Source organism: Pithys albifrons, chromosome 3 (genome assembly GCF_047495875.1).
Source record: "Pithys albifrons albifrons isolate INPA30051 chromosome 3, PitAlb_v1, whole genome shotgun sequence".
Classification (NCBI taxonomy): Eukaryota; Metazoa; Chordata; class Aves; order Passeriformes; family Thamnophilidae; genus Pithys; species Pithys albifrons.
Genome location: NC_092460.1, coordinates 22,184,473 through 22,196,292, shown reverse-complemented (window position 1 = coordinate 22,196,292; position 11,820 = coordinate 22,184,473). Strand labels below are relative to the sequence as shown.

Here is an 11,820-nt window from a genome sequence, read left to right as displayed (position 1 = left end):
GTTTCTAGAAAACAATCTGTTACAGATTTGTCTCTTTGCCTTCACAATCCACCAGACTCAGAAAAAAACACTACCCTGGAATCTGCCATAACAAATGAGAGGCCTCAGTGTTAGTGAAAAAGATCAACATGGAACAAATGAAGAATTAGGTTTGATTTTTCCAGTCCCCATTTATGGAATGGCCATTTGCTCATCCATCATTTATTCACTCAGGAACTTACCCTGGAACAGCAGCATGAACATTCTCACACAGAGATGAGCAGGAAGAAATACCTCCATTGGAATAATTTCCTGCTTTTTGAACTTTACATCTTGATTTGCATTTCTCAGCTTTCAATTCCTGTTTCCTTTGTTAAAAAGAAAAAATCTGACAGGAAAACACACATTTTAGCTACAAGTCATCCCAGACTTTCAGGTCTTTGTCATCGCATTAAATAAAGCTTCAAGCTTTATTACTGTTTAAGTAAGTTAATTGTAAAGATTCAGTTAATTTATATTAACCCAGCAGGCTGAACATCCACATGCTGGGCCATCTACACTACCCAAGAAACCCCACGTTTGAAGTGTAGGTTTGACAGGAGGTTTTGCAGCCTTGTTTGGGACTTGAGGACACGTCGATGCTCCACCAGCAGGTACCAGAACACAAGCAAAGTCCTCCTACACCTGCGTGTCACACTGACCAGGCAGGAGCAAGCACTGGGATTTCTCCTCGGCCAAGCAGTACAACACTCCCTCTTCAAGTGCTTCAAGTAGACAGTTCTGCCAAGCCTGTTTTCTGCTCTGCAGGAGCTCCAATTCCTCCCCGAGCTGCTCAGGGTCCTGTGCCAGCTGCTCTGGGCTCCAGCCACCCCAGACCTCACCTTCTCAGCAACACTCTTCCCTCTGAATTACGGCCCAATGTGCTTCACAGGTTTTGAAGATCAAACCCAGGCTGAAACTAAGTTCATAAATCTGTCATTTAAACATTAAGGAACTCTAAATTGCCAGAGGAACCCTTTGCAAAACACCCACAAACCTGACCAAGTCACCTGATGTGACACAGCAGCGTGACCATCAGTTTTCTGACACACATTTAGGCATCAGATTTCCTGGAAACACGTGAAGATTATCAGGTAATATGCCTGTTACACGTTCCAACATTCCCAGCTAGATTCACTGGGATCTTCTCGTTCAGGAATTGAGTTTTACTGCCCTTCTGCAAAGCCTCAGTCAGTGCTGGTGTGCTGAAAGCTCCAAGCTCAAGCTGTTCCTGGAAGATCAGAACCTTCAGGAACAGGAACACCATTGTATGGCTGCAACACCCTCAAGAGCCCGACTTCCAAAATGAACCAGAACGTTAACCTGACACTAAGTGGGTAATTGTACCACAGATGTAAGACAAGTGACAATGGCAGGTCAGTTCTGCTCCAGCAGAGCTGCACAGTCAGTGTGGCACTTCACAGTATCACAGACTATTCTGAGCTGGAAGGGACCCACAAGGATCATCGAGTCCAACTCGTAAGTCAGTGACCCACACAGGGGATTGAACCTGTGACCTTGGCATTGTTACAACCAAGGTTTAACCAACTGAGCTAATCTCAGGATGACTTCTCTCTAGTCAAACATCAGTCCCTTTTTTCCCCACTGATCCAAACTGCAGATTCCAGAGGATCTGCTGGCTTGAGGACACAGTGGCTCAGAGGCACTTCACAGCCAGATCTTCACAGCAGGTGTTACCCCCTCCTCCTGCAGCCTTGCCTCTTGATGAAGCACTGACAGCCAACAATCCCACACATTCAGGCTTCATCCACTTACTGAGGGGATGTGGAGTGTGGCAACTCCCCCTTCACCTGTGTGCTGCTCACTACCCCTCAGTTAACATGGACATGGAGAGCAGATGCCTTCAGTGCCAGTTCTTGGTGCAGCAAGACCAGTGAAGGCTCAGGTGCTGCCACCAGAACTGAACTGCTCCAGGCCTGGAACCCGCTGGGCCTGCAGGAGCTTCTGCCCCTTCTTTAACGATCTGTCCAGCACCAGCACAGCTGAAACCAGCCCCTATCTATCTCCCAGAGCTCATTCCCAAGGCATCTGCAGACAGGGCTGCACACAACGCATTTCCACATGGATGGGAACTGAACATTAAGACAGTACGAAAGAAAAGTCCAAACTGAACCTCCACATACCCCTTTTTAATGTTATTTTGCACTGTGTACAGGAAAACCAAAAATAAACAAAAGGAACTTTAGCCAAACTCCCCTTCCTCCTCCAGCTTTATTGATAGTTTAAAATTACATTTTCTATGTTCTAGGACTTCAATTGCTCTTACCATCTTAACTTTAAAAACCGATTACAAGCAAATGAAACTCAGTTGTCTAAGTGATATAGTATACAAAAATAACATCTTGACTTCTGTGAAAATGCATTCTCATTTGCAACTCCTGAATAGCTCCAAATTGTATATGCTATGAGCACTGATGTCTGGGTTTCAGATTGACTTTGAGATATTTATTCAAAAGCTTCCCATTACGTTCTGTATCTCCAACATGACATTCACTGACTGAATTACTGTAACTTTTAGATTGTTTTCAGATTTCTCTCTCTCTCTCTCTCATGGCCATTAACAGGCATGTGCATCTTGTTTGTTTACTCCCACTCAGCTATATGCTCTAGGTAGGGCCTGATGCAGAATATCACTTGGTGTTAACAGCTACTGAGGTCAGACAATCCAAGGCCATTGTAATAAAAGAAAAGTTATGAGGAAGTTTAGACACTTCCAGAATTTCTTTCCTCCTGCATAGGCTCACTTCCATGTAACCCAGAGAGGGTTTTTGCTGGTCTGACTCAACTCTTCCCACTCATCAATCCCTATTCACCAGTGGCACGGAAAGGGGGTTCTTTAACAAAGCATTATACATAACACCTCTACCAAACTAAACATAAACATTTTTGTAGTTAAATGCAGAAAGTTGATTTTTCCACCCCTTTCCTCCTTTTACACGGCAAGTAAAGCTCACTGGCCTGGGAGTAGCCTCTATCTGCCAACCTTTGGCCAGTGAAGAGGATTCAGAGAAAAATAATACAACCATCAATCAGAAAAAGGAGGGGCGACAAAGGAAAATAATTAGGCTGTAGCTTCAATTGTGCATTCCCGTGCAAGGTGCCCTGACTCGCCGCAGCGGTAGCAGTTGACTTCGCTGGTCTTGCTGCAGTTGATGGCTACGTGGCCAGTTTCACCACACCTGCAAGAGAACAGTTCATCAGATCCAGCCACAACAGCCACTGCCAGAGGCAATCCCACCCTGTCAGGCACATCATCTACTTCAGGTTCATGCAACACTAGCTCTGCACTCAACACTTCTGTTCCTGTGTTCCAGAATTCTCTGATGTGAGGGATTTCAGTCTCCACCACAGCCAGGAGCGGTTCCCAAATGATCAACTCGCATTAATCACTGGATATGCCAAAATCACTGCACATCAAATACAGGCGGCTTTGGGTGGTTTGGATTCCCCACCCCCCCTTGTTTCTTTAACTGTGTGCTGGGTTTTGCCTGCTCCCAATGCTCCTGCCAGCAGTTCAGCCCTGTTTGAGAGTAACACACCATGTTCTCTCTCCTTCCTCCACAGAAGGGAATGTTGGTGGGGGTGAAAAACACTGTGCTGAGCAACACGCTGTTTGTGGTGTACGCCTGCATTCAAACCCAGGCAGCACTCTGAGGATGGCATTTCAAACCGATTTCACAACACCCACTTCTATCCATGGCTCTGTAACCAAGACATCTCGGTGTGCTTCTGCTGGGGCTGGCTGTGCCAGTCAGCTGATCTGTGCAGGGGGGGTTTGCCAGCTCGGGGTAACACACAGGGTACCCAACCCAACGAGTCTGTGCTATGGGCAAATATCCCATCACCTTTTGCAAAAGGACATGGCCCTTCCTCCTGTACAGCTCAAGAGACTCAACACTTCCATTGTGTGGCCATCTAGAGATGTGCATCATGGACTCTCAACCCCGCTTTGCTAACACGTGTTAAAGTCTTAGCTCTGAACAACAGATAACTGTTCTGAGAAACTGGCTACTTGGTCACAGCTTAGGCTGCATTTCCTACCCCCAGTCAGACACACCAAAATGCATTTCCCACTCAAGGCACATCCTCTTACCTATAGCATTTCACTTTGGTGCAGTCTTTTTGGATGTGCCCGAACTCTCCACAAGAATAGCACTTCTGCTCGTCTGCATGGTCGCAGTCACGGGCCAGGTGGCCGGGCTTGCCACAGTTGTAGCAGCACTGCTCTCTCTCCCTCTTGGGCTCCTTGCAGTCCTTCGCAATGTGGCCACTTCTACCGCAGTTATAGCAGGCTTCCACAATAAGAAAAACATACCAAACAAGACTATAAAACCTTGGTAGCGGGAGGGGCAGCACGCCTTGAACGGGGGACACCCACAGCTCCTCCCAGGACACCCTTGCAGCCTTCTCTTCAGCCACACAGTTCTGCCCGTGGGACTGAGGAGATCCAATATTTAGTGATACTTACCATCCTCCTGAAGGTCACAGTCCTTGGCAAGGTGGCCAGACTCACCACAGCGGTAACAGATATCCGGCAGAGAAGAAGACATGAACTGGAAGCCTGTTTGAAATGGGTACAAGGAAGGAAAAAAGGACAAAAGTATTACATTCAGAATATTCTTAAGACTCAGCCATGAACACTGCAGCTGAACTGACAAGTCAGCTTCACTCTCAGAGCCTCTGGCAAAACTCTTACGCAGAGGTAAATTGCCCTGGCTCTCACGACCAGTTTGTGTCCCAGCACCTTCCCTTCAGTCTCAGAGCCAACTGCACGCACCACGCACAGCACCCACCTCTGCCACGGCTCCTCATGCCGCGGCCACGGCCGATCCCAGACGGGCACTCGCGGGCCCAGTGCCCGGTGCGGCCACACTTGAAGCACTCGTTGCTGCTCATGGCTGCAGATCACCTGTCTGGGCAAGATACACGTATCAGAACATTCTCCTCCCCCAGCATAAGGTTACATTAAAAGGAGTTTCCTGCCCTCCCAGCAAAGGCAACGCAAACCAAACAGGACTTCGGGCTAACTCAATACTTTTGTACAGTATCTGACCATGACCATTAAAAGCACTGCAGAGGGTAAAAGTTTGCCTTGTTTTCCTTCAAGTGAGGCAGCCTTTAAACAGACAAAGGAACAGTGTGCTACGTAATTTTTCCTCTCATTAGTTTTTGTAGCCAACCTTCACTTCAAGAACTTACAAAATACTCAGGAGAGGGAAAAAGTAAACCCCTTTAACTACTATATTACCAACCTTAAATTGTTCTCTTTCAGTAAAGCACTTTCTTCCCCATCCCTGAGTTAAAAGCCAGCTATTTATCTCCCTCCACAAGTTATTTTCTCCTGGTAGTTGTTACACTTCCTCTTGCAGTCTCCCTAGCAGCTACTACCTTTATTAACTAATCAAGCTTCCCTGTAGAAGCCAAGTGTAAGAACAGGCACCATTAAACCTAAAGCACTGAAGAACACCAGCCCAACTTCTTACAACCTGAACGGCAGCTGAGCTCTGAAAAACAGGAACTACAATTTGTAATTAACCCACAGCTTAGGATGCACATTCCACTCCCAGGTTTACACAAAAGAAAATGTTTTAAGACATGAGGCCCCCCAAAGAATAGCAGACACTTGCCAGCTGTCCAGAGAGCTAACCTGGTAAACACCCTTGCAATGCTCTGGAAGTATCAGACATGCAGGCCTGTGTGACAGCACAGCCCCAACAGGGAGGGGAGGGGAGTACCTGGGGAGCAGAGCCAACCTGCACAGCCCCTCAGGCAGGGGCAGGGTAAACACCTGCCACAGCTCCCTTGAACAGCGCCACGGTCAAACAGCACTTCTGCAGCCCCCCCAGGCAGGGGCAGGGTAAACACCTGCCACAACTCCCCTGAACAGCACCACGGTCATACAGCACTTCTGCAGCCAGAGGGAAAAGGACAAGGAAGTTACACGTTTAAATTGGAGGGTTTTTAAAGCGTGCTTGAAGACAAGTTTAAAGGAACTACCCTAAAAATACATGTCAAACACTGTTTTGATAAGTCTCCTGAAGTTTAAATCCCTTCCATGCCACCTCCCAGTTCACTACTCTTAACCCAACAGAAATACAACCATTATCTGGTATGTTTGGCAGTTTACCCGATCCCCCACGATAATCCCCTGTAACCCTGCAGTTTGTTCCCATCACAGGATGCTGCCCCTCCTCCCAGACCAGCCAGCAGATCCCAGATTACAGCAAGTCAAGAGCTGAGCCTTGAAAAAAGTCACTACAGGAGCAGTACAACAACACATGACCTCAAGAAGGAACCAGAATTAGCATCCTGACATTTAGCTACTAAACAGAGAGCATATATCTACACATGAATTCTTACTCAGTTATTTCTAAAGTACCCCAATGTTTAACAAATTTACTCTGGCTTTTGTTTTATTCACTCCTCCTTCAAATCAGATCCTCTCTCTGATGGTCTTCAGCACACAAGTGATTCTTCCACAAACACAGCAGACGGCTGAGAATTTAGAATACAAGAGATACAAACTTTAGTGTATTACCTCTGTAATCCCACATGTAACTTCCAGCTGGAGCAGAGAATGGTATTTGCCCTTAAAATGAAGTTATGCAATGAAAGGCTGCAAGATCTCCAACAGGTCTAAAGGTCCAAGACCTTACGAGATACCCTTGCTTCTACACATAACTCAGCCCTCTCTGCTCCATCTCAGTGTCCAGGATGTGCAATCACCTCCCGAGGATAGGGCAGACAGCAGTGCCCGCTGTGGTGGCAGCAGCTGGCACTGTGTGCCTTGTTTATGGCTGTGCTCACAGCAACCATGGTGACACTGCAGCACAGCAAACATGGCCAGGCCAACTGCAGGGGCTGGGCAGGCACAGTGGCTGGTGCTGCTGCTGATTTTCAAGAGGGCCAGGGTGGAGTCTCTGAATTACAGACATTCTTCACTCAACTAGCAATTCTTCTATCAGCAAAGTCTTCACATTAAAACATTATCGAATGGCAAGACAAGGCCTGTTAGAAAGAGCACAGTGGCGTGGCAGCAGCTGCAGCACTGACAGACAGGAGCAACCACCAGAGTGCACTCCCAGGAACCACAGCCTGACAGGACTGGGTCCTGCTGGCAGCACTACAGAACCAGCCAGGCCAACACATAGTCTGTCCAACAGGTGAGCCAGACCTGCTTTAGATGCACAGGGGAGGAGCTTTCACACCAACATTAATGGCAGCCTCCACAGTCTGTCCAGCTGCCAATCCGGGGCAGGACCCACAGAAGGGACAAAGGCTCCCACTCCCTGTCCTGAAGGAATCTCAAAGGAGAAGTTTTACATCTGCTTCCCAGTTTTGGCTTTTTAACTGCCCCTTTAAAAGGAAAACCTAAAGTTTCCTTTCCACTGGTATACAGCAAAATGACAAAGACTATACAAACTGAGTAAGAAATCTGAAGTCAAGGAACAGTCTCTCCAATTCTTCCTACTGGAGGTTAATTTACAAACCTGTATCTCCAGAGGCCCTTTTTCTCCCTAAACTCTGAGATATGGAAGGTTACAGCAGCCATGCAAGGATGATTACAAAGCACACTGCTCCATCTTCAGGTGCCTTCATCATACCCAAGCACCAAACAGTCTGCCTGGAGTTTCTCTCCCCTGCCATTTCCATGTTTTAACTTCTGCATTCCTTCTGCAAAGGATCTGAAAGGAACACTCGCTCAGCAGCCAGAGGGGGCTGCAGCTGACACGGGGTTTTTTTGCCTCACCTTCTAAAAGTCTCGCACAGGACAGAATTCCCCAGCAGCCTCAAGTGTGAGGATTCAGCTTTCAGAGGAAGCCACAGCCACCTTTAAGGAGCAATCTCCAGAAAAGGCTGGTTCAGAAGGCAAGTCCTTAAATGGACAGCCTCCAAGTGCTTTGGACACCATCACAGTTTCACTTCCAAGAGAAAAAAACGAGTACAGTAAAAACCACCCCCAAGTTCAAATGCTCCTCTATTAGTCAATATTCCTCCATTTTGTCATCACAGGCAAGTTTCCAGCAGTTCCTTTTATCTATCAAGGCCACCTTAGGCAAGCCCTCTGCAAGAAAAGCTCTCAGGGCTGCTTAGAAAGTTTTCAGCCACAGCTCTCCCTGTTTTCTGCAGCTCAGAAGTGTTACACAAAGCAGCCTGTCCTGTCTGTCCATGTGTCATCGGCCCCTCCCCCGACATACCAGAACTACGGTTTTACCTCACCAGGGCAGGAAAAGGAGGAATGGAAAACAAATTACAGCTGTGGCCTCACTTCGCGTTTCTGAGACAGGTCAAACTCTGCAGGTCAGAGCAGGGCCCTGCCTCACAAATTAAGATTTGAAAAACTTAAGATCTGAAAACTTGTCAAGAAACACAAGTCCAGTAGGATTTTCTTACCTTTCCAGGAAAGAGAGATGGTAGTAATTTACCTAAACTCCTATAACTGCAGTTTGAAGCTTAAACATTATTAAGAATGAATTTTAGACCTTGTTCTGTCTGATGGCCCTACAGCTCAAAGATCCCTGTGCCCCCACAGGGCTTTCCTAGATCGGACCTGAAGCTTTTGGGGGCAATTCAAGCACCAAACGTTAAAAAGTTTTCTTGTGATTCCTCTGTGATGCAAGAAAACTTCAGTAAAAGAAGTTCCCTGTATCAAGCTCTGAAGGGAAGACTGTCTTTCTGTCGCTTTACATACCCAAACCTCTTAGAACAGGAAAGGTGCTGCCGCTCTGCGACTCTCACACACAGGATGCAGCAACAGAGTCTGTTTTAGCAGCCTGCCTGGGGCTGACGATGGAAAGAACTGCCACGAAGCTCCACTGCAATGATCCTTATTTTATGGCTTTTAGCCCACACGCCCTCCGAGGAAAAAATTGTTTTAATAAACAAAAATAAAACTGACTTGGGCTCCTTCTGGTAAAAAGGAAACTGAACTCCAGCCCTGGGATTATTTCTGATACCAGCAGTGCCTTAGCACTCAACAGCCCAATAGAACAGGGCAACTCCTCACTGTTTACCACTGAGCTGGACCTACAAACACCACTTGGAGTCAGTATCGGCAGGACTTCACCCCTCCAATCAAAGGACAGAGCAGATAAAGGCCCTGCCAGACCCGGCACACCTTTAGCACGTCAGCTCGATCAGAGGTTGAGAAATCGGCAGTTCCTCTCCAAGCTGGTGGTGACCAACCTACAGCCCCACAGCTGAGCAGGATAAGCCAGCTCAGAGAGCCCAGCACGGCAAAGCCCCCGGGACACGGAGCACAGCTCGGCTTTGCTGTAACATACAGCACTGGAAAGGCAGGAAGGCCGGCTAACCTCAGTGCCAGCTGCAGTTTCAAAAGAGAAGTGCAAGTATTACTCATTGGAAAGGAAGTATCATCAGTGAGGAGTTTTTATTTCCCAAGCAACATGTTGTAAGAATTTTTGAAGGCAACTGTCAACTAAAGCTCATTATTCAGAAGCTGAATTTCCACATCCTACAAACCTGCCACAGCAGAGTCGGTGATGCTCCTGTCTCCCACTTCTGTCTGCACCACAATGAGATGCCAAATTAAGCATTCTGACCACCAGACAACATTACCCCACTTCCAAAGGAAACTAGTTTGAAACGTCAAAAAAACCTGCAAAAATGGAGAGCCAAACCCTACACTCCATTTGGGACCCATCAATGCATTTCACAGCCGAACTGACCCAGGAATGCTGAACATTAACTAAGGACTGAGGGGCCAGAAGCCGGGACAAAAGGACATCCTGACTCCGATTAGACGAGTAATTCTTGGATAGCTCTGTTAACAGAAACCAGAAAGTTCATCAAATAGTGACTCTGTAGCACTTTCTGTCTCTCCATACTAGCTAACATGGAGTGTGAAACACCGTATCTAGCAAATATGCACATTTTAGCCATAAAAAGGGGGAAGACAGGATCTATATGAAGTTTTAAACTTTAAGAAAAGAACACGAGCAACTTATGAGACTTTTAACACAAAATTCAGTCCTGACGTCAGATTAAATGGCAGGTTAAACCTGTAACTCGCAGGGCTGGTGCACAGCCTCAGTGAACTCATTTAACCTCTTCCATCCGAGGACAGATGCGGGATTGCCTCTCTAGGCAAATCTGCACTGAGGAAGAAAAATACAGACCAGGCAACCCTAGCGCTGGGAACAAGATCACATTAAGTGCTTAAAGGAAAATAAACCCCACTATTAAACGTGACAATGCTGGATCCTAAATGAGTAACAGAGGTTACTTGAGAACTACGCCCGACAGGAACTTAAATAAAAGAGCGCCCCAGAGCCCGCGATGTGCAGATGGCACAGGCTGTTTTTCCTATCCATTTATAGGTCACACTTGGATTTGGAGCAGCCACCACCGGTGCCTGTGGTCGGAGCAAACAGTTGCGACACCACCTCGCCCCTCTGTCTCGGGCAGGGCCTCACACGTGGGGAGCCACGTGGTGCGCGGGCCCCGCTTGGCCCCGCCGACGGGAGTTTAGCGGGGACTCACACCGGGACGAAAAAAAGGAAAAGAAGAACAAACAATTTAATTCCAGCATGTTCCCCACTGCCCCCGGGCTCACAGGACCTTTTCCGCTCCGAACTCGCTGTCCCAAGGCCGGGCCGGACCGCGCTCCCCCTCTCCGCTCCCGGGCGGCCACGTGCGGCCCTGGCCCTTCCCCCGCCCGCCGAGCCCGAGCCCAAGCCCGAGCCGACCCCCCCCGCCCCGCGGCCCGGCCTTCCTCCCCCGGGCGGCGCAGGCTCCCTGGGCGCTCCCGGAACACCGACCTGACTCACCCACCACCGCCCTCGCCAGGCCCGCGGCCACAGCGGCCTCCCCTGCGCCCCGGCCCGTTCCCCACGCGGCCCAGTCTGGCCGGGGAATGGCGCCCGCCCGCCCGCAATTTCCCGCGCGCTAGGCCGGAGTGCGCCAGCGCCATCCCCGCTCCGCGCGGCACCCTCGCTGCCCTGCCAGCCCCCCGCGGCTCCCCAGGCTCTCCCCGTGCGCTGCCCCGCGGCCCCCGGTGGTACCTGCGATCCGGTCCCCCCTTGGCCGCGGCCCCCGCTCGACTCAGCCCCGCTCGCTGCTCAGCCCCGCCGGCCCCGCTGCCTGCGCCACACGCGGTGTGCACACGGCCCCTCGGCGCGCCCCGCCCCGCCGCTCTGCGCACGGCTCGAAGGAGAGCGGCCAGCCAATGGGCGCACAGCGCTACCCCGGCCGGCCAATGGCAGCCGCGGGGTGGGCGGGGCGCGGCTCCCGCGCGCGGGCCGGGGGCGGCCATGGCGGCGGACCCGGCTCGGGCCTGACTCACTCACCGCGGGCACGGCCTGGCCTGGCCTGGCCCGGGCCTGACTCACCCACCGCGGGCACGGCACGGCCTGGCCCGGCCCGGGCCTGACTCACTCACCGCGGGCACGGCCCGGCCCAGCCCAGGCCTGACTCACTCACCGCGGGCACGGCACGGCCCGGGCCTGACTCACTCACTGCTAGCCGCGGGCACGGCACGGCCTGGGCCTCACTACCCGCCGCGGGCACGGCCCCGGGGACAGCGCGGCCCCGCGCACGTCTGAGCGGCAGCTGCCGGAGCCTCTGCCCGGCTCCCCCCGCCTGGTTCCCCTCGCCTGCCGCTCGGCCCCGCTCCCCGCGCCGGGCTGAGCAGCCCGCAGGGCCCGCACGGGACTCGGCGCCGCCCCGGCCCCAGCAGCCTCCGCCCGCCGGGGCTCCTCGAGGCTCTGGCCGGCTCCCAGCGCCGCCCGGCCCGCACAGCGCCAGGCGTGGGTGCTGCGC

At 50.7% G+C, this 11,820-nt stretch overlaps 2 protein-coding genes across 4 annotated transcripts; one reads left to right on the top strand and one right to left on the bottom strand.

The window, feature by feature from the left end:
- Nucleotides 1–2,147: 2,147 nt before the first annotated feature.
- CNBP (CCHC-type zinc finger nucleic acid binding protein) lies at nt 2,148–11,187 on the bottom strand. Of its 3 annotated transcripts, none has more exons than XM_071550963.1 (5): nt 11,064–11,187; nt 4,833–4,948; nt 4,509–4,600; nt 4,133–4,335; nt 2,148–3,218 (listed from the first exon to the last, which is right to left on the bottom strand). In XM_071550963.1, the coding sequence occupies exons 2-5, from the start codon at nt 4,933–4,935 to the stop codon at nt 3,101–3,103; spliced, it is 516 nt and encodes a 171-aa protein (XP_071407064.1). In that variant the 5' UTR covers nt 4,936–4,948; nt 11,064–11,187; the 3' UTR covers nt 2,148–3,100. The 3 variants fall into 3 exon arrangements, with proteins under 3 accessions (XP_071407064.1, XP_071407063.1, XP_071407065.1); XM_071550962.1 differs by having other exon boundaries at nt 4,833–4,952; nt 11,064–11,186; XM_071550964.1 differs by having other exon boundaries at nt 4,133–4,331; nt 4,508–4,600; nt 4,833–4,952; nt 11,064–11,185.
- On the top strand, nt 10,590–11,339 carry LOC139669544 (uncharacterized). Its single transcript, XM_071550045.1, has one exon. It carries the CDS (start codon nt 10,590–10,592, stop codon nt 11,337–11,339), a length of 750 nt encoding a protein of 249 aa, XP_071406146.1.
- Nucleotides 11,340–11,820: the final 481 nt, after the last annotated feature.